Source organism: Sorex fumeus, unplaced genomic scaffold (assembly GCF_029834395.1).
Source record: "Sorex fumeus unplaced genomic scaffold, SorFum_2.1 ptg000111l, whole genome shotgun sequence".
NCBI classification, from domain to species: Eukaryota; Metazoa; Chordata; class Mammalia; order Eulipotyphla; family Soricidae; genus Sorex; species Sorex fumeus.
Genome location: NW_026606168.1, coordinates 9,610,343 through 9,637,528, shown reverse-complemented (window position 1 = coordinate 9,637,528; position 27,186 = coordinate 9,610,343). Strand labels below are relative to the sequence as shown.

At 52.2% G+C, this 27,186-nt stretch overlaps 1 protein-coding gene across 2 annotated transcripts in view; it reads left to right on the top strand.

The window, feature by feature from the left end:
- LOC130043104 (aromatase) overlaps nucleotides 1–27,186 on the top strand; it is a 72,846-nt gene that overhangs the window by 2,327 nt on the left and 43,333 nt on the right. Inside the window, exon 1 of one of the 2 annotated variants that reach the window (XM_056135414.1) lies at nucleotides 494–616. The exons of the other annotated variant lie outside the window; for it this stretch is intronic. Within the exon in view, the coding sequence (XP_055991389.1) occupies nucleotides 514–616 (103 nt within the window). The 5' untranslated portion in view covers nucleotides 494–513. Of the gene's footprint in view, nucleotides 1–493; nucleotides 617–27,186 lie in introns of those variants that run through there. 2 annotated transcript variants of the gene reach the window in all.

The window sequence follows — 27,186 nt, the reverse complement described above, 5'->3', positions numbered from 1 at the left end:
TGGACACGGTCCTTATTACTTTGATCAAAATGATCAGACAGGAACCTGAGGTAAAGCTTCAGGGCTGAGCCTTTCTACATAGAAACCTGAACGCCTCCTGAATGAGCCGTCTTAGGAAGATCCGGTCTTTACCTGAGGAGGGGAAATGTGGGTGTTTTCTGGGAGGGGGGTGGGTGAATCAATAATTAAAAAGCTCCCTGGAGCCACCAGAAGCAATATGTGATGCCTGACCCCATGGAGCTCCCTTTAATCTTCACAACAACTGGGCAAAGTCCAGTCACCGCCGTAGTACACGGACATAACCCAGCATTGGCATTTTTTCTGGGGAAATGGAAAAGTGAGCCAGGGGTGGGAATGGGAGGTGTGTGTGTGGGAGGATGCTGGAGGTACCCACCTGAGCTGGTGGGGGGGGGGGCCGCGGAGGGGAGCGCGGGTCATGTGGGTATTCTTGCCGTGATGCACATCCCAAGTGAACTGTTGGGGGTGGAGTGGACTCTTTGAGGTTCCCTTTCTATGGGGAACAGCACCAGGCCTGAGCAGGGCTCCCTGGGAGGGGCACCCCGGACCACAACAGTTAAGGACTGCACAGAGGGAACCCTACGAAGATCAGGAACAGGTCCAATGACTGACGGGTGCAGGTGGGGTGGGGGTGGGCGTTGCTTTACAGTGGCAGCTGTGGTGGCAGGGTTGGGGCAAGGGCTGGGGTGGAACTGACGCTACTGAATGCAGAGTTTCCTCCTGCTGCCCCTGGGGACAGTGGGGAGACCCCCTCTGGCTGCAAAGCGACTGGGTTTATGCAGTTGTCCCTTCCAAGATCCCTGATGAACAGGGATGCATTGTGTGTGATGACCAAAAGCTTCCCCCCAGACAGTGTTTGAGTAGCAGAAGATTTGTAGAGGAGCCCACCCCCACTCCCCCACCCCACAGCACGGTGTGACCTGGCCTAAAGTTCTCCCTTTGGAGTCCACCCCACCCTTCTTTACATCAATCAGTTCCGAGACATGACGTGTCTCTATCCCCGACCCGCAGAGACAATGTAGATCTTTTGACTGAAAACCCTGTGGTTGTTTCCTACCACTGCAAAACGTGGAGGGGACATGATGGGTTCCCGGGGCATGGTGACTCTAGCTAGAGATTTTGGAGGCTAGAGGTGACCTGCCCAGAACTTGGCCTGATCATCAAGTGAATCCCAGGAACAGTCCATTACCTGCAAGCAGGAGTGGAAAGCCTGCCCAGGAGCTGGGCCAGGGAGCCTCCCTCCAGTTTCTTCCTGCCAATCCCTGACTGGGAGAATATTACAGATCAGCCCACTTGTGTGTCAGAGGGCTGGCCTCCCCGGGCAGCTGAGCAGCTCGGAAAAGAATGGATGGTAATAGGCTCTATTTTGTTATATTAGGGAAAAAAGTCTCTTTGTGCAAGATTATTCAAGTAATCCCATATGTCTCTACTTCCCTAGGGTTCTTGTCTCCAATCAGACATGCCCACCATCTTTGGGGTTCCTGCTGGGGGGACAGGGGCACCGGCACCACGGGCAGCACGGGCCCAAACTCCCTTTCTTGCTTGTGCACAGAAAAGTCTCCTCTCCTCTCTGCTATCCCTGGGCTGAAGAAGTGTGCTCTGTGACTCACGGAAAGTCAATATCAGTCTGAATGTGAAGACCCAATTCAGCGATTTCTTAATTGAGACTTCTCATTCTGGGGTGAAGGAACTGGCTGAAATGATTTGCCCAAGATCTATGCAGCTAGATGCAGTAAGGGCCAGAGCTTGGCTCTCTTGACTCCCAGTCCAGTGCTCTTTCCTCTGTTTCATTATAGTTGCTGAAGCCCCAGAGGAGGGTGAGTTCCAAGTTATCTGCCCTGTTTTATAGAGAGAAAAGTGGGAGGGTGGATTAGGCTTCAGTGTTGCCATCACTCACAGAACTGTGAGGGGGCAGGGAGTGGAGGGGGCAGCTACTAGATCTTCATGGGTTGATTTTTACTGTTTCTCCTGGATACAAGTATGCAGTGTTCATGAATACACTGTGTCCTCCAAAGGTTAAAGTTAGCCCATGGAGCTGATAATTCCTCCCTCCTGTGAGAACTCAGGGAGGGCAGGGGGAGGGGAAAACGCCTCTCCCCTTAGAGAGATGCATAGTGTCTAAGTAGAAGATGCAGTTCCTTAAGTGAGGGTGAGGCAGTGCATCAATATTAGGACAATCATAGACAGAACCTTGGCATAATACTTCACTCTGGGTGGATCTTTCTCCTCTTGGCCCAAGATTTTTTTTTAATAACTCTCATGTTTGAAGTTGGCATTTCCCCAGAAGAGGGTCTGACCAAGAACAAACCGACCCCCTCGAGCCCCCCCACCAACCCTGAAATAGTGGAGCAGTTAATGGGAAAGCTACGATTCTGGTAACGATTCTAAAAATGGACCTTGAGCATCTGAAATGCTAAGCACTGAGCTCGACCCTGAGTTTTGTGCAAGGAGCATTAGACAAAGACTCAAGTGCTCATCACCTCTGGGCTGGTCTCCTGAACTCTGTTTTCCAGATGAGGAAGCTGAAACTCTTTTAACGCACTCTGCTCAAACTCCACGCTGCTGAAATGTCATAAAGAAGTTGTTTGGTTCAACATGTATTTGCCTGCATGTCATGATGTGTCTGGCACTGGGCTGCAGTTAAAGACACTTTCCTGACCTTCGCAGCAGTTCACGACAAAAAGCGAGGCTCGCTTACACTGAATAGGCTTTAGTTTTCGTTCTGAAGGAGATAATGACTAAGTAGACCTTTAAGAGGTGAGCTCTAGGAGCCTACATCTTGAAGGCTGAAGAGGTCTTACAAGGAAATTCCAGGGTAGGAAACCTCAGGTCTAGGGAGTGGCAATTTGAAGATTTACAGAAGGTCTATTCACACGGTCTATAGATAGATGTACATGGGCAAAGGAACAGAGCAGAGAATGGGCCAAGGACACAGAGAACCCATAGGACCTGAGTGTCTCCTCTTGATTAACATAACAATGGAACTAGACTATGATAATTGGGGTCACTGGGAGAAAGCTGGGGTGGGCGCACATGAATAAGGGGGAAGATTTAGTCCCCCAGTGAATAACTCTGACAATCCCACAGAGGCACTGTTCTGACACAGACTCTGAGCCTGTGAGCCACTGACCCTGACTCAATGACCCATCGAAGAACCTGGCATCCCTGCACTGGCAAAAGGCAGGCAACTGTCAGAGGCCTGGCCTGGGACAGAACTGCCCAGCAGAAGCCTCAACCGAGAGCCACTGAGAGCAAACCATGAACTGGACTTGTGATGAGTTGGGAGAATGAAAGGAATTTAGGAATTAGCTCCCTGTTTGAGTAGAATTGGAAGACGGTCGACTTCGATAGCATCACGGGGGTGATGGTGTGGGGTGGGGGGGGAAGGGGGGCGGGACACTTTTAACTGGGAAATGTCGAATATGTTCCCTGAAGTTCAAATCAAGACACACACACACACGGGGTTATTATAGGATTTGTACTCAGGAGAGGTAAGGTGGGGTGGTGGTGGGGCCCATTGGAAGAATGTTTTCCAGATGCAAAAGAAGCTCCAGAGTTTCCTGACTGACAGGGGAGTTTTGTGGGATCAGAGGGGGCCACCCTGGGAAACCCAGAGAACCTCCAGACCAGGCCAGGTCCTTCAGGCAGTACAGATGTGGGCAGAACTGGTGGCCAGGACTTCTTCACTTCGGCAAAGGGCAGAGGGAGTGTCTGGAGAGCACGTGTGTGGTGTGTGAAGCCCCCCACCGCCCACCCCGCTCCCCTTCCCCCAGCCTCTGCAGACAGAGTAAGTGCCCCACGGAGCACTTAGCGAGGAGCTGGGCGAAAAGGTGTGAGAGAAGGAAACTCGAGGCTGTAGAAGAGAGCCAGATGTAATGGGGTCACATAGCTGGAGGAGCTCTAGGTCAAAAGGGCCGCAGAAAAGTATAACATGCTTAGGGACTTGCTGACAATTATTCTGGGGTGAGCCGTCGAAGGTCATAAAAAAAAATGGGAGTGGGAAGAAGATGAAGGTGGGGAAGCCCAGTGGGGGACAGGCACAGCAGAAAGGCCTTCCGGCCTGCAAGTCCCTGTGGCCAATGAATGCCCAGCCCTGCTGATGACGTGGCCCCCTGCAGATGCCCCTTGTGAGCGAGTCCTCATCCAGTTTTTCCAGGCAGGCCAGAGTGAGGCGGGAGGAAAGAGCGTGAACTTTGGCATCAGATAGACTGATTTTTATCCCTCCTGAAAGGCATGGAAGGGGAGATTTCATCTCCAATTCTTCCTCATCGAAAAAAGAAAACCAAGACCAGAGAGGACAGCGGGTAGAGCATTTTGCCTTGCACGCAGTCAACCCGAGGTCTTTCCCTGTAACCTTGTATGATCCTCAAGCCCTACCTGGAGTGATCCCTGGGCCAGAAATAAGCCTTGAGCAGTGCTGAGTGTGGCCCCAGAGCAATGACAACAATATATATATATTTGAATGAAATTACTGTTTAGCTCAATTTGCTCGAGCGGGCCCAGTAACATCTCCATTGGAGATTTTGTTGTTACTGTGTTTGGCATATCGAATACGTCACGGGGAGCTTGCCAGGCTCTGCCGTGCGGGCAAGATACTCTCGGTAGCTTGCCGGGCTCTCCGAGAGGGGCGGAGGAATCGAACTCAGGTCGGCCGTGTTGGCTGCGTGCAAGGCAAATGCCCTACCGCTGTGCTATCGCTCCAGCTCAAGGAGCATTTTTTTTTCTAGAGAAAATTGGAGTGAGGGGACACAACTGGAAAGTAGTTCAAAGAGGTGGAGTAGATGCCTGGCATTTACGGGGCCCCCAGTTCTATCTCTAGAACCACTTGGTCCCCATAGCACCTCTACATGTGACCCAGGTCACCCCAGCACCTTCAGGCGTGGACACCAAAGCTCAGGTCCACACCACTGAGATGAATTTTGCCAGGGGTCGCACCCCCCCCACACACACACACCTAGCCCCAGGTATTGCCGGAGGGCAATCCCCACCCCACCCCACCCCACCCCCATACAAAAGACCCAAGTATGATACAAGGCCTATCAATATCTCTAAGATATTGATGAATATCTTAGAGAACAGTCTCTAGCTTAGCTTTGTTCTTGGCATCTTGGAGGTCAGAACATTTTGGAAACGTTTTAGACATTATGAGCAAATTTGGGGGAGGGAGGTATAAGATAGGAGCTTCAACCAATCCACACCCTACTTGTATCAGAGCCCCGAGTCTCCATGAAAATTGAGTTTTAGAAGGTGAGGTAAGAGGAAACAAGCTTAGCACATAAAACCCAAGTGTCACCGCGTGAGCCTCCCCCAGCTCCACTCGGCCAGGTGAAAGAGGGCCGCTGAACTCCCAAGTCTGCTACTTCGGTTGTCTGGGGCCACCTGAACCACATTCACGGTGCTGGAAGGGCTTGGAGTGGAACCACGAGGCACCTGGAATCAAAGTCAACAAATCCCTTCCCTGCCTTCGCCCCCCCCCCCCCCACACACACCACCCCCATTTCCCTGCATACCAGGCTTGCAAGCCAGTCCTCTGGGCTAGCTCCCTGACCCTGAATCCCGTGAAAAATGATAAGACAGTCAATAAGTTTCAATACAAGTAGTCTCTCAAACACATCAACACAAAATACGCCAAGGCCGGGGCAGGGAGGGGATTCAAAGATGACCCAGGTCTGTGCTGAAGAGGACAAAAACACTGCCCAGAGAAATGGAAGACTTAATCAATGGGGAGATCATTTATAACCTGAGGGTCAATTCTGGTGAGTCTTTGGTGGTGGCTGCACCCAAATCATTAAGGGGTATCAGTGAACTGCCAGTTGAAATCCAAGCCCAGGGGCTGGAGCAATAACACACTGAGTAGGGCATTTGCCTTGCACACGGCCGACCCAGGTTCGATTCCCAGCATCCCATATGGTCCCCCAAGCACTGCCAGGAGTAATTCCTAAGTGCAGAGCCAGGATTAATCCCTGAGCATTGCCAGGTGTGACCCAAAAAGAAAAAAAAAAAACAATAAAGGAAAAACGTTTAAAAAAAAAATCCAAGCCCGGCTTTTCTGTTTCCCTGTCAAATTTCACATGCTGATTTCTAAAACGTATGTGAAAGAACTAGAATAACTGAAGTGCTCAGAAACTTTGAGAAGCATGAAGACTGACTTGAACTTCCAAGGGATTTCACTGGGGAAACTGAGGAAGGGGAGCAGCGAGAGGAGGGAGCCGGAGGGGGCAGGGCAAGAAAGATCTGAATCCCACAGACAGGGACAGATGGACATGTGCTAGCCAAAGGAAGTGTGTGGGGGGGAGGGGAAGGATTTGTGAAGGGGTCTCACATTAGGGTGCTGCTTGGGTTGGTTTGGGAAGGAAAGGGGGAGACTGCAAGCAAAGCTGGCTTGTTGGAGGAACCCTACATCGGGGCGACCATGGGCACCTCCCTTTCCTGCCACCATCACACTTAGTTATTGGTTGAGAATAACCCAAAGGTTTTTTTGTGAAACTGCGCAGTGGTGCTCTGAGCTCTGCACCCCCACATAATAGCAAGTTCTTTGGAAATTTGAACAGAGTCCCTCCAGAGACCCCACACATACAGAGACCTTATCTTCTGGTGGTCTTGTCGCACCTTTTACAATTCATGTGACTCAATTTGGTATTGGCAAAAACCAAAACAAATAGTGGAATGGAGAGTCCAAGAAGAGTTCTCAGATACATACGGCAACCAGTTCAAAGGATTTAAGACAATTCAATGAGGAAAAGACAGTCTTTTCAACAAATGGTGCCTGATCGACTTGGTCATGGTAAGGGAACCCCATGAAACTTCACTTTTCACCATAGACCTATATTATAAAAGGGGAAAACTTGACAATTGAGTTTCCCCAAAAATGTAAATTTTTGATCTCTGATAGACACTAAGAAAACAAAATGGGCCATGACTAGGAGAAAAAAGAATATATGAAGGATGTCAATATTGAAGAAATTGAGTCCAGAATACATTTCTGGAAAAGCCTAGAAACTTGAAAATATTGAAATGGGGAAAGGAAGGTACAAGCTCACAACCAGTGAGCTTCCTAAAGACATTTTGAAAATGAGAGTAATCAAGGAAAGGGAAACTAGAACCCCATCAGATACCTCTACAGAAGGATTAAAAGAGAAAGATGAACCCTAAGTGCTGGTGAGGATAAGAATTTCTAGTTCTAAAGCTAGAATTCTTACATATTGCTGTAGGAGTACTCTGGAAAATAATTTGGCATTTTATTTAAAAAAAAAATGAATGTAACACAGTTACTCCACTCTTGTGGGCCAAGAATAATGTCCCTAGTATTCTTATTTGAAATAACCCCTCCTCCCTGCTAAAACAAAACATGGGAATAGCCCAAATGGAATTGGATAAACTGTGGCATAACTATACAATGGAATAGCACTCCACTATTGATACGAAAGCGGTGAATGTGGCTTAAACGCCATCATTCTGGCTACAGCAGCCAGCTTACAGAAGATAGACGGTGTGATTACACTGATTTGATGTTATAGAAAATACCAATGAACTCATTGTGACAGGAAAGCTGCTCAATAAGAAGCTCATCTGGGGGTGGGCAGAAGGGGGGAGTGTCAGTAGGGTGATGGTTTCACAAGTACATAACACTTATCTAACGTTTTGCTGAAACATTTGAGGTTTATTGTATGTCAATTATGCCTCAATAGAGTGGTTTTCTAAAGGGATAGGGGAATATGTACATGTTGGGGGGGGGGGGGGCGCGCTCAGAGGGGATGAAGAGGACAGATGGTCTGGCGTAAAGAACCCAATCCAGTCTAGGCAAAATTTGGAAGCCTGCCCAGGGCGAAACACAGGGAAGAGGGGTTTGTCTGTTTTGAGCTTTCCGCCAAGGAAGGCTTGGGGGTGAAGTGAAGGGAATGAATGGAGGAATCTTGTTTAGTGCCAAAGGTCACATTAAAGCTCCTAATTGCTCTTTTGCCTACAGCAAGCCCCCCTCCCACCTCCCCTCCCCCGCCCCCCACTCCTGCCCACCGCACCAGTGGGCACTTGTGGCCATTCGAGCCAACCTTTGAATTGGTGTTTTGTAAGTGAAGTCTAATGGGATATTGGATAGATTCTGAACCTGAGCCCTTGGTAATGCCAGCGACAACCATGACTCCTATTGACAAGCCACTGGGGTGCGGGGGCGGGGGGGGGGATAAGGGGGTCTGTTTCCTCTGCTACCCCCATCTCTGCTCCTTGGGGGCCCTGCTGTACTCCTCTGGGGTGAAGAGAAATCTGCATTTGTCTTTTAAGGATGCCTGTGGACTGGGAATTGTAACATGAACCTGCAAAAGAATGCCTCAGCGATGGGCAGAAGAGCGGTAGCAAAAGGAGGGAGAGCCTGGGTTTCGCAGCCTTTTCCACAAGGGATGGTGCTGTTTCCTGTGGCACTGAGCCCCCACCCAGGCTGTGCTCTGTGCTGGCTACAGGATTGTGCCCAGGCATGCCCCAGTTGAGGAGCTGAAAGCTTCTAATCTTGGGCCAGGCCCAAAGGTATGAGCCCCTCCACTTGCCTACAGAGCCTGAATGGCATTGTGTGGGAGCAAACTGTCCCAGAGAGGAAGGTGTCAGGGTAAAGGGGAGGGGAGAGACACCTGAGATTTTCTTCGAGACAAAGATGTACCTGCCTTGTTTGTGGGTGTAGGGGTGCAGGTGAAAATCCCAATTTTGCAAAATGGGGCAGGATGGGGAGGGTGGTTGTGAGGATGAAGATATCTGGGACAAGAACCCAATTCAAGTACAATCAGAGAAGAGGGAGAAAGGGGTATGCCTGGGGCGTGAGGGTGTGCCCTACCCCTCTCCAGGCTGTTGGGGTGAGAAAGGGTTCCCCTGAGAGCTCAGACATTGTGATTTCCAAAGTCTAAATGAACTCATCCTCCACCCAGATCCTCAATCTCCCAGTAGGTGGGAGTCACACCCACCAACTGCCTCCCCTCCCCCCGCGCTGTGGAATCCCGTCAACGGCCAAGACCCATAGACTATAAAACCCAGCATTTGCGGCCACACGACATCTTTTTATCTCATTCTTGAATTCTTGATTTGGACAACCTGGCAGACTATCGAATGCAACCTGCCCACATGGCAGAGTCTGGCAAACTCCCCATGGCGTACCCAATATGCCAAATACCAGTAACAATGATGGGTCTCATTCTCCTAACCCTGAAAGAGCCTTGAATGTGGAACAATTTAGAATCTCAGGGCTAGGACGAAGGAGACATTATTGGTGCCTGCTCAAGGCAATGGACGAACAACAGGATGATCATGATCGTGATCGTGATCGTAATCATGATCATGAAATGAACTTGGGTTCTACTGTGCGTGCCAGGGTGTGACCAAGCCATGCACAACCCTTGTCTGGGGGCTGGAGAATGAACTGGAAGAAGCTTGTCTACGGCTGTCTACAGGGGAGGGAGGGAAGTGCTTCCTGGGCCCTACCCCTTCCCTAAGATGAAGTCAGATATTTGATGGACTGGAGCTCTTGGGATTCAACTTCTTTGAGTCTTGGCAAGTAGATTTGTGCCATGGGGCATGTCTTCTTGGAGACCCTGTGCCTTTAGTGAGAGGCCCGTGCCCAGATGGCATGTATTCTGTGGAAGCCCCTGGGGCCACCCACCACAACCTTTCTCAGAACTAGAAATATGTGTCATGGTGTGTATAATCCCCCTGATATGTCTAGTCAATACGCTGGCCTGCCTCAGAGCTGCTACACCCAAACCCTCCACCAGTGTGTTCTGGTCTTTTCTGGGCCTGTCAGGGAAGCTGGGGCAGGGGGTGGCTGACTTCATTCCTCCGCTGCCCCTGGGCACATCTTTGCATCTGTAGGCAGGCTGCTGGGACACTTTTACTAGAGGGACTTGGGGGTGGGGGAAGGGGAAACTGAGATTTGCCTTTGCCTGGGAGGGTAGGACCAGATTTACTCAATTTCCTCTAGGCTCTGACTTCACAATATAGACTATTTTAAGTCTTAGACATCTCTGAATTGAGGCATGAGTTACAAGGAGGCAGGCAGGAAGATACGCTTGGCAAGGTGACTCTGCCCCCCAATTGCTGCCTGAACCCCTCCTTTCCTCTATCCCTTTTGTTGCCTCACAACTGTCTGAAAAAGAAGACTCCTCTTACCACTCCCTATGCGCGCATGCACGCACACACACATGCTTGCACACACACACACGCGCGCGCCCATATACTCTCTCTCTCCCAAGCCTTTACTGTGGCTGACCCTCACCTACCCCTATGGGGCCTGGATTTTGAAACTCAAAAGCCAGGAACATACTTTTTCTCCCTGGCCCCCAGCTTCTGCATTCTGCTTCCCTGAGGCAATGAAAAAAGGCTCAGCTGATATTGTGGCGAGGGGGGTGAATGTAGAGGGTTGGGGAGGAGGTAAAGTGGGAGGAAGTACCAAGGGTGGGCAGGAGACATGAGCTAACCTGCCACCTCCCCCTGCGGGGGCAGCAACACCACATTCTCAGTGCCAAGACGTCAGAGTCGGGCCTGAACTCCTTTAGCTGGGCAGCGAGCAGGGCCAGCAGGGATCGAAGCCCACCCTGGAAAGACACACCGTGTCCTCGTTTGACTGGCTCAAATGTCTGACTGCCCTCGGAGCTGGTGGCCAGCCCTTCCACAAGTCCTGTGCTGCTAATCACCTGTGCATTTTCAAGTGTCCTAAAAGAACCTTGCAGGGGGTTCCAGAAGTCCTGCAAATCCCTCCCACACCTCCAGGCCTCCCCTCTACTCAGGGCCATCCTCCCTCAGGGTCTAGAGTGGATGAAACCCTTTGAAACCATATTTGGTGGCCCCGTCGCCATGGAGAAGGGGCCACACATGTCACCCAAGTCTTTTTGCCCCAGAAACTGCTTTCAGCCTGTTCCCCCGTGCCCTCATGCCATGTCCCCAGTCCCCCTAAATTCCTCCTTTTCCCCAGTGACCCTTCTCACTCCTCTCTCCGTGGTTGACACCAGAGGAAAACCATGTGATTTTGATTGGGAGAAAAAAAAAAAAAGGTTTCCTCGCCACCATTCCCATGTCAGCTCGGGAAGCTTGGTCTGGACGTGTATTCTAGAAACCCCCAAACTCACGCCCTGCCCTCACGCCACCCACCCTGTCTCCTTTTGTCTTCCTCTCTGCTCTCTGGCTATCCTGCTGAGGCGCTAAAGGTCCCCGTGAGTGCTGCACCACCCTGACGCCCCATCTCGGCACACTCTCTTTCCAAGGATCTCTTCCTCTACTTCCCTCCTGAATCAAGCTTAGAGGCCATGGTGGCTTCCAGGGCAGCCTAAGCACGGTGTTTATGGATGTGTGGCCCCTCTTGAGTGCCTTCCCTGGCAGGGCTCCTTGAGCTCAGTACGTGGGGACCGCCAGAGCAGGGGACCCCAGAGGGCATTTGGGGCAGTCGCTGGGCTCCTGTCCTCCTAGGGACCCAGAGCACAGTCCCTGCCAATCTCCTCTCACTCATTGAGCAGCCCTGGCCACTGTGAGGGTCATTTCATTCCCTCGTCTCAGGGATTGCTCCCAGAGAAGCAGCTTGACAGAGAAAATGAACAAGCTGCATCGAATGCTCCCGTCCCCCACCCCTGCCCTTACCAGGACATGACAAGAGTGTACATGAGTGCCCCTCCTCCCCATTCAACCCCCACACCCCTCCCCCTGCAAACCCCTGGATTGTAGTCCACTAGGTTGCTTTCTCCTTAATCTTTTCACTTGCTCCCCACACCCGGATTCCTCCCATCAGCAGGCTAACTAAGGAATGCTAGAATCTTCCTTCTACCCCAAAGCCTGGAGAGCACAGCTTTCCTTCACGCCTTGCTCAAGCTCTCCCTAAAGTACCTCCCCTGCACTCAGGAGGGGTGAAAGGTGGTCTCCATTCTGTCTCTGCCCTGGGTGGTTTTTCTCTTCTCCCCTCCACAATCTTCTCCTTCACCACTTGCAGAAACTGCTTCATGACTGGGGCACTTCCTTGCTAGATTCTACGGCATCCTTTGTCTCCGCAGCACGCACACACATGTGACCGCTCAGGGTGGGGTATCGCGCACACGTGCGCACGCGCAGACACACAAACACACACACGAACACACACACACACACACACGACCACCTGGGAGTGTGGTGGCCCGGTTGCAGTCAACCGTATCTTCCTTCTTGAAACACACACTCCTTTTGGCTCTGGGCATGTGATGGTCAGAGGAGAGGCTGCTCTTTCTTGGGATCTTTTGCCTGTTGGAAAAAGATCTGGAAGGTCTGGAAGGTCTGGCTCCAGGTGTGGGTCCCCTGGGAGTGCCCTGCACTCTTAACTTCTCCTGGGGCTTCCGTGACATCACGGGACCTAGGTCCATTCTTTCTGAAAGCCTTGCCTTTCTATTACAGAGCTATGACCGCGTTATCATCGTCCTCTGCTCCCCCTTCCTCCCCTGCTCTGGCAGTGTCTGCCCTGTGGTGGGCACCAATGCCGTCTCTTTTCCCCACTTCCCTCAGCATGGGAGTCTCTCTCAGTGCCAGCTATTGCTGGACACCCTTCCCCACCCCACCTCTGCCAACCTGAGAAGAGAGAAAGCAAATGTTTCGTCTAGAAGTGGTTGTGAAATAGGTCTGGCATCCTGGCGTCTTTCCCCAGACCCCAGTGAGTCACGATCTCCCCTGATTGCAAAGCAGCAAGTTCTGGATGCTGCTTTTGCCAAAAACGCGCCTGTAGGGCTTGGGGATGGGGGGTGGGGGTGGAGGGGCCATGGGTATGGGGAGGGGAATACTGAACCAGGGAACAGAAAACAGGGGAGCCTGGAGTGGTTGGTTGCCCTCTGTTACTTCTTAGCAAGAGGAGTAAATAACAGCAGCTTTGTATTTTGGAGAGCTGGAGGTCACCTGTGAGGAGGAAAGGGATGGTTGAAGGAAGGCGGACAAAGGGATGCAGGGTATGCGGAGGAGAGCTTCAGCCCACCAGGCACCAGAGAATGTGGAGGGAGGTGAGCGAGTGGTGAAACTTCAGAGAGAATCTTAACCAGGGTCTGAAGCAGTATATACTAACTAGTACAGCAGGCAAGGCACGGTCTTGCCTGTGGTCCATCTGGGTTCCTCACCGGGACTGATCCCTTAGCACAGAACCAGAAGTAAGCCCTGAGCACCACCAGGAACGGCCATAAAACAAACAAAACAAAAGACAAATACAGGGAGAAATCATCCAATATGCAGGTTGTCATCCACAAGGCCAGTGCGGGAGGTTACAGCACCACTCTGTCCTCGTCGTCATCGTCCTTGGTGCTCTCACCGTCTTCACTGTACCCCACTGTACCCCACCCTAAACCCCCATCCCCAGAACCCTTAGCCTGGCCCGACGTCTGGCCCCCGGCAGTGCTGCTTCGCTACCCCAGTGAAGGGTGGGGTTATGATTGTTCCTCAGTTGTAGCTGGTGGCTGTACCACCACTTGAGTATGAGCTGGGGCGGCTGGGGTGGGGCACGGACAGTGACTCTTGTTGAGATACTGGACATCTGTGATGGATCATAGCCTCAATGCTCAAAGACAGAGACTCAACTTCCAATACTCGCAATGAACTCAAACACACACATGGCATTGTTCTTTCTCTAGCAGGCTCAGGGGGCAGGGGTGTGGGAACGGCATGGTGATGATGCTTATTACCACTTTTTTTTTTTTGGCTAAGATGTAGAAAAAGGTCTTAGATGATCTTGCCTACTCTTTCCTTTGGTTTCAGGACCCTCGTAGCTGCACAAAGCCTGAGATACCTCCCTCTGAGCTGTCCTCAAGGACCTCACACTCTAAGCAGCCCCACCCCATCCAGCTTGCCCGGCTCCACTTAAACACTTGCCTGGTTCTCTTGCTGGACATGTTCTGACCATCTGGCTTTGTTCAGAAAAGAGGTTAGAGGGCACGCAGCGTTGGCCCCAGCCATGCCCTGGGTTAGTGTACGAAAAAAGACTGTTCTCCTGACGGTCTCTCCTGCTATTTCCCAGCATGCAACAGAATTGTTGCAAAGTTTTTTCACCAAAGCTTTCTGTGAAAATAGCCCCAATGTGTCCTAATCTGTGTGTGAAGCCATCACCAAGCACACCCCGCCATCTTTGTTCCAGATCATTCTACAAGACCACAGAAAGACAAGGTCCAAGAAAGGATGTTCGCCAGGCCCACCTTCCTCTCCTCTGAGCTGTTTATCTCTGTCACTATTCAACCTTGATCAGTATTTGCAAATAACTGCTCCCCTGCAATCCCTCTTTCTACTTTTTTTTTTTTTTTGCCTGTGGAGCTTATCAATGCATGACTATTTTTATTCGTATGCTTTTCTTTCTCACAAGCAGTTTCTTAAGATCCTTGAAGGCAGAGACAATATTCTTAGCATCTGCCTCCCTCTCTGCTAGAATCCTGACCCCAGGCTCTGGACAGGGCAGGAGTTCAGGGTTTCAGGACAGACAGTGAATCATACCAGAATCTGGGTCATTCTGTTTGTTTGTTTGTTTGTTTTTTTGCCCAGGAAATGGATCCTCTAACATGGTTCTTGTTCTTCTACAGCCCACTCCTACTGGCTTCCTAGAGTTTCTCCCCATCTGTCTAGCGTTTCTCGCCCTCTCGAAAGCACTTTCCAATCTGCTGCAACCCGGCATCACTGTTTGCTCTTCCTCTTCTGACTCTTTTTTTTTTTAAGCGATAAATAAGGAACGATTCTGGGTGCACAGCCTCTTTCTCTAAGTGAAATTTTCCCTTTACCTGAACTGCCCAGGCTGTGAAACATAGCCTTCCCCCCCACACACACACACACCTCTAGCCCTGCCCCCAAATCGTGACAGCTCTCCAAGAAAGCCTTTGTGAAGCTTCTTGGCAAAAGAGTTCTTGGAACCCCAAAGCACAGCTCCATGCAGTTTCCAGTCCATAGTCTACAATGTCATTGTGAAACTGAGGATTTGAACACAACGTACTGACACTCTAGGGTTCTTCTCTCACGCCTTCCTGCCCTCCCCCTCCCCCCCACGCGCATAGCCCAAACAAGGCGGAGATATCCAATCATCCCCTCACTCAACAAATTGCCTGGCATGGCCAGGGAATGCATTCACCATTATCTTTCACGCAAAAAAAAAAAAAAAATTAATGCTCTCTTTGCTTTGGTGATGTGTCAGAGATCCTGATGACAGTTATCTGAACCCCAACGCTGCTTGGCCAGAGCTGCTGGGAATCCTCCATCTCTTGCCCGTGACTCTCACAAGGATAGGAAGGCACTCAGCATTAGTCCCATTTTACAGATGCACAATCTGGGGCTGGGAGAGAGAGTTCATTGTTCTCTTAAATTTCACAGCGGGGTCATGGACTGTGGTGGGGACAAAGAGTGGGGTTTTTGGGGGGAAAGGGGGTTGGAGAGGCCAGGGGATGGCCTTTATTGTGTAGATTTCTCCACTTTCTCTCTCAAGCTTCTGTCCAATTGGTGAACAGCTGCCATGGTAGCCCCCCTTGGTTCCTTGGACATTGAGTCCTCCACTAAAGCTGGTGCTTCCACTGTCTTTCTTAGATTCTAACACTTCTTTCAGGAACCCTTCTTTTTTTAGTAATGCCCACTTCTGGCTCTGTCAGGGTCACACTGAGAGCTTGCTTTCCCCAGACACACTTCCCACTAGTAGGAAATGCTGGATCTGACCCCCATGAGCCGTCTGATTCCCTGTGAGCCAAGCTAGGGATAGGTAAAACCAGTGAATGACTGGGAAGTCAGCTGAACTGTTGGATTCCCACTGCGGAGGGGCCTTTAGTTGTTTTGTTTTGTTTGGGGCGGTGGAAAGGAAAGGGTGGGGGAATTGTTTCCCGTAGTGTAAAAAAAATGGCTGCCCCCATGTGTCACCGAGAGCTCCTTGGCACACACAATACTCCCCATGCTCCCTTTGCAGACCTGTCTCTCTCTCTCTCTCTCTCTCTCTCTCTCTCTCTCTCTCTCTCTCACACACACACACACACACACACACACACACACACACCCCGCTCTATGCATGTCCTCAGGAAATGCACGAGATGTTCATTTGAAGGAGAAACCCCTTAGTTTTCTGTACACTCAACAATTTCAACAGGCCCTACCTTCACCTTCCTGGCAGCCAGCAGGTCTGTGCTCTTCCATCAGCCTATCTGCCAGACCAGAGGAGACTGTGCAAGGGCCCGAGAGGTGGTAACATGGTATGGTCAGGGTGGAGAGTTTGGAACACAGATGGAGCTCCTTACAGAGGAGTGCCCTTTGCCAAGTTCATCTTCCCAGGACTGAGGCTCCACCCCTCAGCCACACACAATGTGTTTTGGAGGTATGCAGAGGCTATCGAGGGTCCTGCAAGGTAGGTGGGGGGGGGAGGGGAAGGAGGGAGGGAGAGTGGGAGGAGAGCTGATGGCCTAACCTGAGTCACAGGCTCAAAAGCACCAGGCAAGAGCGAGCTGAAGTCGTGCTGAGAAGGACACGCCAATATACCTCACACGCATGGACCATCCTGCCTCGCGGATACTTTGGGCCGGCAGCCTGGGAATCCCTGCCCTCCGGCAGTCAGGAGACATTCCATGCTAATCACACATTACTACAAAGCAGGAGAGAGGCGAGTCTTCAGAGCCACCTAGCCCTGATCGAGTCCTGCCCTACCTCCTCAGGGGCTTTCTGGCTCCAGACTTCAGGTAGCACCTACCTCCCAGTAGCCAAGCAAGTGCTAAGAGCAGTGCCTGGCACAGAGTAAGTGCTCAATAAGTGTTACCTATTATTACGCTGGCATGCATCTGAACATGCCCCGTGTGTACGTACATTCGTTGACCAGGACACACCCAGTGCAGGCATGGGTACACGAGCAGCATATGGGACCTGCAGGTGGAATGGGACTTGAGCCTCAAAGACAGCCTGAAAGGGGAGGGAGGAAGGGAGGGGGCTTCTCGCGCTGCTGCTGTTTTTACAGGGATCAGCACTGTGGGTTCACCTTTGGAAGGGAAAAAAAGGACATGAGTGGGGATGGGCCCCGGAGCACAGGGCTCAGGCGGGCTGGACCCTGGTGGCAAGAAGTCAGGAGCTGTTTGGGTTTCTCGTGCTGCAGTGTGGAAGCGGAGCTCCTGTGGTTAGTATCTGCACGTGCTCGTCCTTCCCACAGTGATGCGTAGTCTCGGCCCGCTCATTGCTAAGGGAATTTCCAGAGTGGTTCTCCTGGCCCTGTTAGCATCACCCACCATAGGGCAGAAACTTGGGGCCACCCCCCCCCCACACACACACACCCTGCCCACCCCACCCTCTCCTCTGGCTCAGTTCCCTACTCAGTGAAATGTGAACTCTTGAGCAAGTGACTTGAATCTCCCCATGCCCACATGGGTGAAATGAGTGCGAGAATAGTTTCTTCAGCAAAATCCAAGGTGAGGGGAGCTGGAATAAAGGAGAGTGTGGTGTTCGCTGCACAGAAGCCGTGGTGACTGCTGTTAGTGGGGCCCCGGGAATATTGAGGCTGAAGGCAGAGATTAGGAGTTGATGGGTGCGGAAAGTCCCTGCACAATCAAAAGGACCATACACTGTACCATCTAAACGAAGGCATCTGGGCGGGGGGGCGGGGGGTTCTAAACAGTGCTCAGGCAACAGCCATCACCTGCTTGGCGTGTGCTGGCAAAACCCGTCGGTTAGATTTCTCCAGCCCCTGGCCCATCCCGCTGAGTGCAAGCTATCGCAGTTTCCCTCTTCAAAACTGTCTTTGGTGGGGCCATTTTTCTCCCCTTTGAGGCCTTTGTCTTTTGAAAAGCCTTTCTTCTATCACCGAAGTTGGCTTGGGGATGGCAGTGAGCATTGTGGTTACTGGATGAGATGCTTTCAGGGAACGAAGCCAGTTTTTCAGGGGAAAAAGAAATCCACACAGTGGTCTTGGGGGTGGTGGTGAGGGGGTGCGACCAGCGGATCTGAGGTTCGAGGAGGTTAAGTAACTTGCCCAACCAAGGTTGCAGTATATTGGGTATATTTGGCATGTACCACAGAGGCCACGCCTATGGCCATTTCTTCTCTACGGCCATCAGACCCTTAGAGAGGTGGGCCTAGGGGGCCTGCTGTAACCCCAATGCTCACATGCTGGTCTTCCCGAGACCCCGGCACCAAGGTGTATTTCTTCCATATATACACCAATTCCCAAACTCCTAAGCCAGCACTGGGTGAACTCACTGGGTCCTCGCTGGTTTTCACGGAAATGGGAGCTTCCTAAGCAGAGGTGACTAAAGCTGCTGCCGAGTCTGGGTGGCAATGGACTGGCGTTTCCATGCGACCCAAAGACTGGACAGCTAAGGGGACCGCCGGGGTTGCCCTTGTGTTCTCCTTCATTTGATTCCCGGGGAGAAAGAGGTTGGGGAGCAGGGTCTTTGTGAACCCAGTGGCCTTTGCTGATGAACTGTACAGAAACGCTTCTTTCAGGAACACCGATGTCTGGCTCTGTCAGGGTGACACTGAGAGCTTGCTTTCCCCAGGCGCGCTCCCCACTGGTAGGAAATGCTGGATCTGACCCCCATGGGCCGTGCAAGGGATCCTGTAAAACGAGGGAATGACTGGGAAGCCAGCTGAACTGTTGAATTCCCACAGTGGGGGCCTTAAATGTTTTTGGGGCGGGGCAGGGAGAAGGGGTGGGGAAAATGTATGCCATAGTGTAAAAAAATGGCTGCCACCATGTGTCACTGAGGGCTCTTTGGCACACACAATACTCCCCATGTGCCCCCTGGGGTGCATGTCCGGAAGCAATCGCCTTCCTTACATCACTTTCCAGCAAGTGGCAGATTTCTGCTGTGGAAAGCGCCCTACTCCTCCCCATCCCCAACGTGTAAGACCTTGGGGGTTACTAGCACCAGAACACAAGTCACTTTGTCTATCTCAGCTAAATGTCGGGCGCAGGGCAGCTTCCATCAGGGGTGATTGGACAGCAGGAAGACTTCCAAACTTTGGGCACTAATAACTGATGGCTGCCTCAGAGTGGGCAAACTAGGCCAAGTCCTCTCGTTTGTAAGCTTAAGGTGTCAATGAAACCTCAAATACCTGTTGGTCAGAGAAGCCTTTGAATTGGGCCATGACCTGCGTGACTTTTGTGATAAATGGCAGGAATGTCTCTGGGGCCAGCCCATCTGCATGGGGTTGGGGTCGTGGGGGGTACAAAGGGTGACAGGCCAGAGAGACCCTGAGGATGATGACTGCCCCATGCCCCCAGTTACCAGGTGTGTGCCCTCCTAGCTGGGAAAGAGGGAGCTTTCCCCTTTTAGGGAGGAGTGTTCGTGCTCTGTCGTCTTTACCATCCGGACTGGCCAGCATGCCGGCTCTGGGGGAAGACACCCACTTGCCATTCCTCATCCTGGAAAAAACACCTATAGACCTTTGAGACTCAGCCTGGAGGGGGAGGAAAGGGTCCTGGCATTGTGTGAGTGATCTGAAAGAGGTTTCCTGTCACATTTCCATCAGGCCCCACGTGTCTGTCTAAAAAAATGTGTTCCACGTTTATATATTTGCTGGACGAAATCCAGCCTTCTCTGCTGGGCCATGAGCTCTGGAGACTGGACCCCTCACAGGGCCCTTGGGCATGTCCCTGGCACCAATGCCCTTAGTCCAAAGTGAATCTGTAAGAGAATGTGCATGTTTCACAGACATGCATGGCATGCAAGGCCCCAAAAAGGCCACCAGAGTGCTGGCCTAAGGGACGTTTGTGTGTCTCACTTTCAACAAACATGTTGCTTGGGTCTGGGCCCTAACCCTTGTACAAGCCCACCATTGAGACTATTATCCCTGTCCAGTTGCCATTCCATCCAAGCAGTCTCAGGGCAAGAAAGGTGCTATTATTTTACCATCAAGGAAACTGAAGGCTCAGACTGGTATAGTAACTTGCCCCAAGTCACACAGCAGAGGAACAGAGCTGGACCATGGATCTTCTCTCCATGAGAACACGACAACACAAACAGAAGAATGTCATAGGCTGGGGGGGTGGGGGGGGCCGAGAATGATGTTCGTTGGATCATTTTCAAGTGACAATTGTTCGGGGTCTGTTCGAAGCCCTGTTTAAGTGCTCACCGAAGGATTCACCCATTGGCTCTTTACAATTTCCCTCCCACATTTCTGAACTTCTGACTTTGATGGGACTCTCTGGGCTTGCGTGAAAGGGTACCCTGTATGTCTTGCATGGTCTCTCCATGGCCATTTTTACATATTTGCATTTTGCTTGTGTTTTTTCCCTCCAATTGGGTCTCTAAGTACCATGCCTACCTTACTCTTCCAATACATTTTTTTTTCAGTGCTTTGCCCCTGTTCATGGCCCCTTCCTCCTGCTGAGGATTATCCTAGCCAACTCTGAATCCCCCTGCAAATAGGAGTGGTTCATCCACAGCCCCGGCCATCTCAGCAATGCTATTTGATGTCACAGGTTTGGCTTGGGAGTCATGAGGCAGGGGAGTGACTATGCCTCAGACATTATCTGCTGATGCAGATGGGCACCCTGATGGTTGCTCAAGAAATAACCCTCACCTAGCACCCCTTCTTTGGAAACGTTTTCCGAAGTCAGTAGCACCTTACCCTTAATTTCATCACTGGTTCTCAGGCTCAATTTGGTAAATAAATCATTAAGTGGGCCAAGTCTGTGACACCGAAGGGGTTTTGTGTGTGTGTGTGTGTGTGTGTGTGTGTGTGTGTGTGTTTTAATTTTTTCTTTAAAAAGAAAAAATGGACCGGAAATTCTAGAAGTATGGAAATAGATGAAACTTGGTAGAAAGAAAGCCAAAGAACAGAACCGAAAAAGAATCCCTCAAAAGGCAAGCTGGAATCCCACAGGTCTCCCATTTAGAAATGGATGGGGGGAGAGAAAATATGTATATGTGGGGGGGTGCCAGGATTGGGCACCCCAATGATGATTTCAGGCATCTCTGAACACCTCTCCCCTAACCAAGTAGCATTTAAAGCAGTGGCCCTGCCCGCCCACGAAGCTCCTGGTAGATGGGTTAGTGCTGGAGAGACCAAATCCACTGAAGCCCAGGAAGCTAAACTGCTGAGATACTCGGACTGGTGGTGCACTCCACCGCCCTGAAAACAGGTGCACGGCATCCCATCTCTCTCCTTGCCACCAGTGGGTGGGGGGAGGGAGGGGTGCAGCATTTTCACCCAACTCCCCTGGGAGAGAGGGGAGTGTTCCAGTAGCAGGAATCGGGCACATTTCAATGCAGGTCAGTCCAGGACTGGAAGAGTTGCGAGGTTGATGACTTCTTTCTGGAGCAGAAGAGTTAGTTCATGCCCGAGGTTATGCCCCAGGAAATACTGCCCGGGAGGGTTCAAAACCAGCCTCCTCCATCAGGAGAATATGAGCAACTTGACAAGGCAGACGCCGCATCTGCAAAGAGAAGTTGGCAGCCATCTCTCTGAATCTCCCTTTAAAAGGAAGTGGTGCTTTTGATCTTTTTTTTTTTGAAAATGGAAATATGGCTGATTGGACTTGAAAAATAATTCACAGTTGGAAGAGCTGAGCGCTGAGGATCTGCTCAAGAAAGCAGTCGCAGCAGGCAGCTTCTGAAGATAAGAGAATGGGAAATAAGAAACAGCAGGTAAGAGCCATGAAGGATAATCGTAAGGCCCAAGATTTACCTTCCTCGGTGACCTGGAAGTGGTGAGAATGAAGAGGCAATGGTTAGAAATACTAGTCTGGGGTGCCCGGGCGGAGGGAGCATTTCTCAGCAGCATGGAAAACCATGGGCCAGTTGTCACACTGTGTGGGCAAGTCTCCCCCCACAGGGAGCCAGTGGACCCCCAGTGAGGGCCCCGGAAAGCCAGACACTTGTCCTCATGGACCATGGTGGGTGTGTTAAACCGGACATACAGGGCTGGAGAGAGAGTCCTGGGGGAAGCCTCTTGCCTTTGCATGCAGCCGAGCCCAGTTTGATCCCCACCATTGCTTCTACCCCCAAACCACCCTTGTCCTCCAGTACTGCCAGAAGTGATCCCTGAGCCCAGCCAGATTATGGTTTAAACAGTAAAGCAGACGTAGATTTGAAATATGCTAGCCAGTATTTCAGAACTGATCTGGGCATTTCTGCCCAGCTCTCAGGGGCAACTGGGCGCATGCATCTTCTGTTTTTTTTTTTTTTTTTCTGACTGTCCTTGGTTTCCTTGTGGAGCGGACTGGAAGCCAGCAATGGATGCTGGTCCTGGGTCTCACCCCCAACTCACAGGCTTTCTGGAGCCAATCCTGCTCCCTGCAGTGGCTCTGGGTGGCCTGGGTCTGTATCCACCTGCCTCAGGTCGCCCGCCCTCCAATGCTTCAAAAGCCTCAGCCTCCCCAACACGATCCCATTTCTCTCACCTTGTAGGACCTCCCCCCCGCCCAAACTTGTCTCTACACACAAAGGTGGCATTGGCCATGGTCCCAAGGCCCTGGTCTCCATGTCCTTTTCCACAGGGCCACACTGACCCCCTTAGCTCTCTCTTCCCCAACCACGCTACAGGCTGCCACGAGGCCGATAGGAGGCCCAGGACCCTCACCCAGGCCTTCCCCACACCTGCTAGAAGGGAAAAGCTTCCCTTGACAGAGAACAGACTCCAGAATCAGCCCCCGACACTGTTTTGTTGAGACGTTTACTTCTGGAGAAAGGAGAGTGGGCAGCTAGAAAACAAGGGGCGGGGGCCCAGGAACTGCACTGTGGGGAGCGGGGGACAGTGAAGGCCTGTGGCAATGGTCCCCCACATGGGTTCAGGTCACCTCTGCGCTCCTGGGAGATGTCCCATCCCCAATCACACTGGTGTGAAGTTTCCCACAGACGCCTCCAGACCATCAAAGGGGCTCGAGGACCTCCAAAGCATGGGACTCTGCCCTCCCCAGGGGACAGTGCCCAGACCCTCTCTCATGACACTGCCCACCCCCACCCCCCAAAGGCAATGGCAACCAGCGACTGGGTGCGTGGAGCCCTGGGAGTCTCACAGGGTCCTCCCCCCTTTCCTAACCTGCTTTCTCTTATTTCCTCCTCCTAGTTGCCAAGAAACACGGCTCTACTCTTTTTCCATTTTTCTGTTGAAGAAGATGAGACAGAGCTGCAGTTCAGAGCACACTGTGATAGGAGTCATTCTGAAGCCAGGGACCTGAGGGATCCCCCGGGGCGACAGACAGGAGTCCCTCATTGTTCCGTGGGCTGTGACTTTTTCCTCTGCTGTACCCCCTCCTGTGGCTCCTCTGCCCACTCTCTTCTCCCCAGTGGAAATGCCTTTGAATTCTCTGAATGTGGCTTGCGTCCGTAGGAAGCGGGGGTGGGGTGGGGGGATGGCTTCCTGGCCCAGTGGACTCCTCCTTGGTGAAGAGGAGGCAAGGGCTACACTTTGTTCACTGCAATATTCCTGGAGTCCAGACTGGTTGTCGGGATGTGGGGTACAAAAGACACTTCGGTGGGGGCAAAGGGAGATTGAGCCAAGTCATGGGCTTTGCCCCAGAGGGAAGCTACATGCAGCCTGGCCAAAGCCCCCCACCCCCATGCCAAACTGAAGCAGCACCCCAACCGGGCTGGGGGGAAGTGCAGGGCACTGTGGTGATGGGGGGGCAGAGGAAGGTGCTTTGGGGGCTCAGACATGCTCAGTCCATCTTCCTCTAGCCCTTTCTGATGCGTCCCATTTTCTGATTGGGCTCTGCAGGGGGTGGGGGGTGGGAGGGGGGAAGGGGGCAGGAAAGAGGAAGGTGAAGAGGGGGTGGGGAGGGGCCCCGAGCTGAGATAAAAAGCAAGAATGCTGGATGCTGGGCAGACCCTGAGCAGAGAAGGGGGTCACATGACCCCGTCCCTCTCTCCTACCCCCTTCCGCAGATAAGGACATGGAGGTACAGAGAGGTTAAGTGAGCCCAGGGCTTGGGGTCAAGCTAGCAACTCCCTCTCTGGGGATTGGCTCAGCTCTAGGCCATCTCTGGGCATCTTGCAGTCTTGTTCATTAAACAAGAGATAAATCTCACCGGGAAGAACAGCGATGATGCTGTTATCGAAATGTTTGGGTGGTGGCTGAGGCCCACTGCCTGGCTGGAACAAGCCCACTGGAAATTCTAGATAAGGGCGCTTCTGGGGCATGTGGGAGGGGATCCACCAGTTCATTCACTTCGCGGACACTTACTGAGCACTTGCACAAGGACCCTTGTGATCACCCCCACCCTTGCCGTGGGGGAGGGCCTAGACAGGGCTACCACAGGAGAGTGGTAGGGGGCCATGGGTGGGTCTCTGACCTCATCAATAACCTCTGCTGTGGAAAAGGCAACCCCACCCCCTAGGTCCCTGGCCCGGGGTGCTCTGTCCAGGAGGTGGTCTTGTTCACTCCCCAGCTCCCTAAGAGAGCTTGTCCTACCCCAGAAGGTGAGCCCAGTCCCAATGTGGTACCTCTGAGATGACGCTAAGGCTCAGATCTGACTTTGGACCTTACCCCCAAGGAATTGCAGCCAAGAAGCCTCCCTGGTCCACAGCCTTGGGCCAGGAACCCTAAGCAACACCCCCCCCCCCCCCCCCCGCCGCCCTGCGTCGACCTGCCTGCCACAGAGGCCACTGGGGAGATTTTTATTGAGTTCTTTGTGCCCCGAAGTAGACCTCGCTGTTTCTGGCATCAGGAGGGGAACCTGATCACAGTGGCTGCTTCGCCTCAGAGCTGAGATGCCCACCCAAAGTCCGATATCCATGGTGCCCTTTGCCCACCTCAGGTTGCAAGCTGAAAGCTGAGGATGACACTCTCTTCACATCCCCCTAAGGGCTAGTAAAACTGAGCAAAAAGGGCAAGGGAGGGGACAGGGAGATACCCAGGGTGGGTGTGACACACTGGCCCTGCCAGGCCAGGCTGGCCTGCCCGAGCCGAGTGTCCAGAGGCCCCAGCCCTGACCTAGCTGGTCCTTGCTGACTGCTCCTGGGAGAAAGTGTGGGGGCAGGTGCCAGGTGGGCAGAGGTGCCCTCGGAAGAGCCCCATTGAAAGCCAAGGTGATGCCTCCAAGCCAGGATGCTCTGGCAGAGGAGGGGAAGGCTGGCTGCAAATGGGCACAGAAGCCGCCCGCTCCTCCACCAGCCCACCCCGACACTTCTGCTTGACACCCAAGACCTTGGGGTCTTGCATATTTCGAACTTGGACCCAAATGCCAAGTGGGTGTGGGCACTCCCGGTCACAGGAGGCAGAGGAGAGCCTGCCTTTCGGCACCCTGCGGGGCCTGATCTTCCCTCCTGGTCACTGACTTTCAGTGGAATGGACAAGTGTGTGCAGCCCAGGTCTGGGTTTATCTCTTATGGCTTCCATGGGTTAGGGGCAGGGTGTGTGTGTGTGGGGGGGGTGGTTTGGGGTGCGCGTGTGTGTGTGCGTGCACGCGCAGGTGTGTGTATGTGTGTGGGGGGTGCGTGTGTGTGTCTGTGTGTGTGTGCACACAGATGTGTGTGTGTATGTGTGTGTGGGGTGTGTGTGTGTGTGTCTTTGTGTCTGTGTGCACGTGTGCGCACACGCATGTTCCTATTGTCTCAACGCTTTAGAACAAATTACCAGGGATCCGCATGGGAGGGACCTCACTCAGTTCCCCCACTGTGAGCCCAGGCTTTCCCTAGGGTCGTTCACATGCCCAGGAAGAGAACTACAGAGTTAGATGATGCCCTTGGCAGCTCTGTGACTTTGCGTGGTTTCCCTGACGACAAAATTCCTGGGCCACTGTCCTGAGCCCCGTGGTCAGGTTCATGCTCCAGCGTACACCTCCTGCTAGTCCACAGGACCTTGCTGAGAAAGGAGCACTTATGCTCCACGGAACCTCCCCTACTCCAGGCCTCCCCCTCAAAAGCAAATGTGCGGCAGAACCCTTGCTCTGTGGGAAGGGGGAGATGCCATATACAGCTTGACAAAGGAGAAGGGGAGTTGTGTCCGGAGGCCTGGAAAAGCTCTGCATAATGCCTGGGGGGCGGGGGGAGTGGGGTTTTCCAGATGAATAGCCCATCCTCTTACCCGGTGTCAGAAAACTCAAATACATCCTCAGAAAGAAACTTTGTTCTTGATTTTTGAATAAACTCTGGATATATTTTGTTTTGCTTTACAGATAAAAGTATTAAAAAAAAACACTTTTTTTTCTCAGATTCTTTGGGTAATACCCATTGGTGTGTGAGTTTCTGAGGGAGAGGCAGGGGCTGTGCACCACAAAAACACTCCGGACTGCTGACCCAGCTTCCTACCCAACCGGGTGTGGGGAGTCCTGACCCTGCAGAGGGAGCAAGGAAGTTCTCTCTCGCTGAGCCACATCCCTGGCCCTGACTGCGTCCATAGACTCAAATCAATTTGAGTCTTGACCCCAGAGCATTTGCCATGCAGAGGCGATTTGCAGACAGGATAGGGCGAGGCCCGAGCATACAGTTCCTTGAAGGTTGGGCACTTACTGCACATACCGAGTAAAGGCTGCCAATGGGAGTTGACACCGAACCATAGACGTTTGGTTTGGCCCCAGGCCTGGAACGTTCTGTCTCCCCGAGGCTGTCTCCGGCACAGCCTTCAGGATGGCGGCAGGGATTGGAACTGCCCAGGGTAGGTGGAGGGAACCCCAGAAGCCCCCAGGGGGACATTCCTACAACATTTGAAAACTGCAGGGAATGTTGGGTCACAATGGCCAAGAATCTAGAAGGCAGATGAATTCCCCACCCCTCAGTGATTGGACTGGACTGAAAATAAGCTCTCATCAACAGAGTGGAGGGAAGGGAAATTAACACATGAGCCCAACTGTAAAGAAAGCCTGAGGAAATCATTGTAAGGACTGGATTTAATATTTGGGCCAGAAGGTAAAGGAAGCATAGGAAGGGAACTCTTCAGGAGAAAACATTTTTAGGGTCTACCCTTCGAACTTTGAGACTGGCTGTACTTAGGATGGTTACAGGCAGGAGCGGAAAGTTGGAGAGCCCATGATTTTCAGGTCAGCTGGGGAAATGAACCAGAAGGCTGGGGTGGGGATAGAGGGGGAGGGTCCCTTGGCTTCTTTTAGTACTGGAGTGATTCGTGCATCTGCTTCCACATCAGTATGGAGTGAGACTGAGGCAGTTGGTGGCTGGGCAGCTGGGGTTCAGAGAGGAAGAAATGCTGCAGGGCAGGGGGTGGCTGAAGGTCGGAAAGGCTGAGGCAGGAGGACTCCAAGGCAGAGGGTACCAAGTGCTTGCTGCGGGTTCCCAGGGGTTAGAACTCCCCACCCCCGAGCCCACCTCC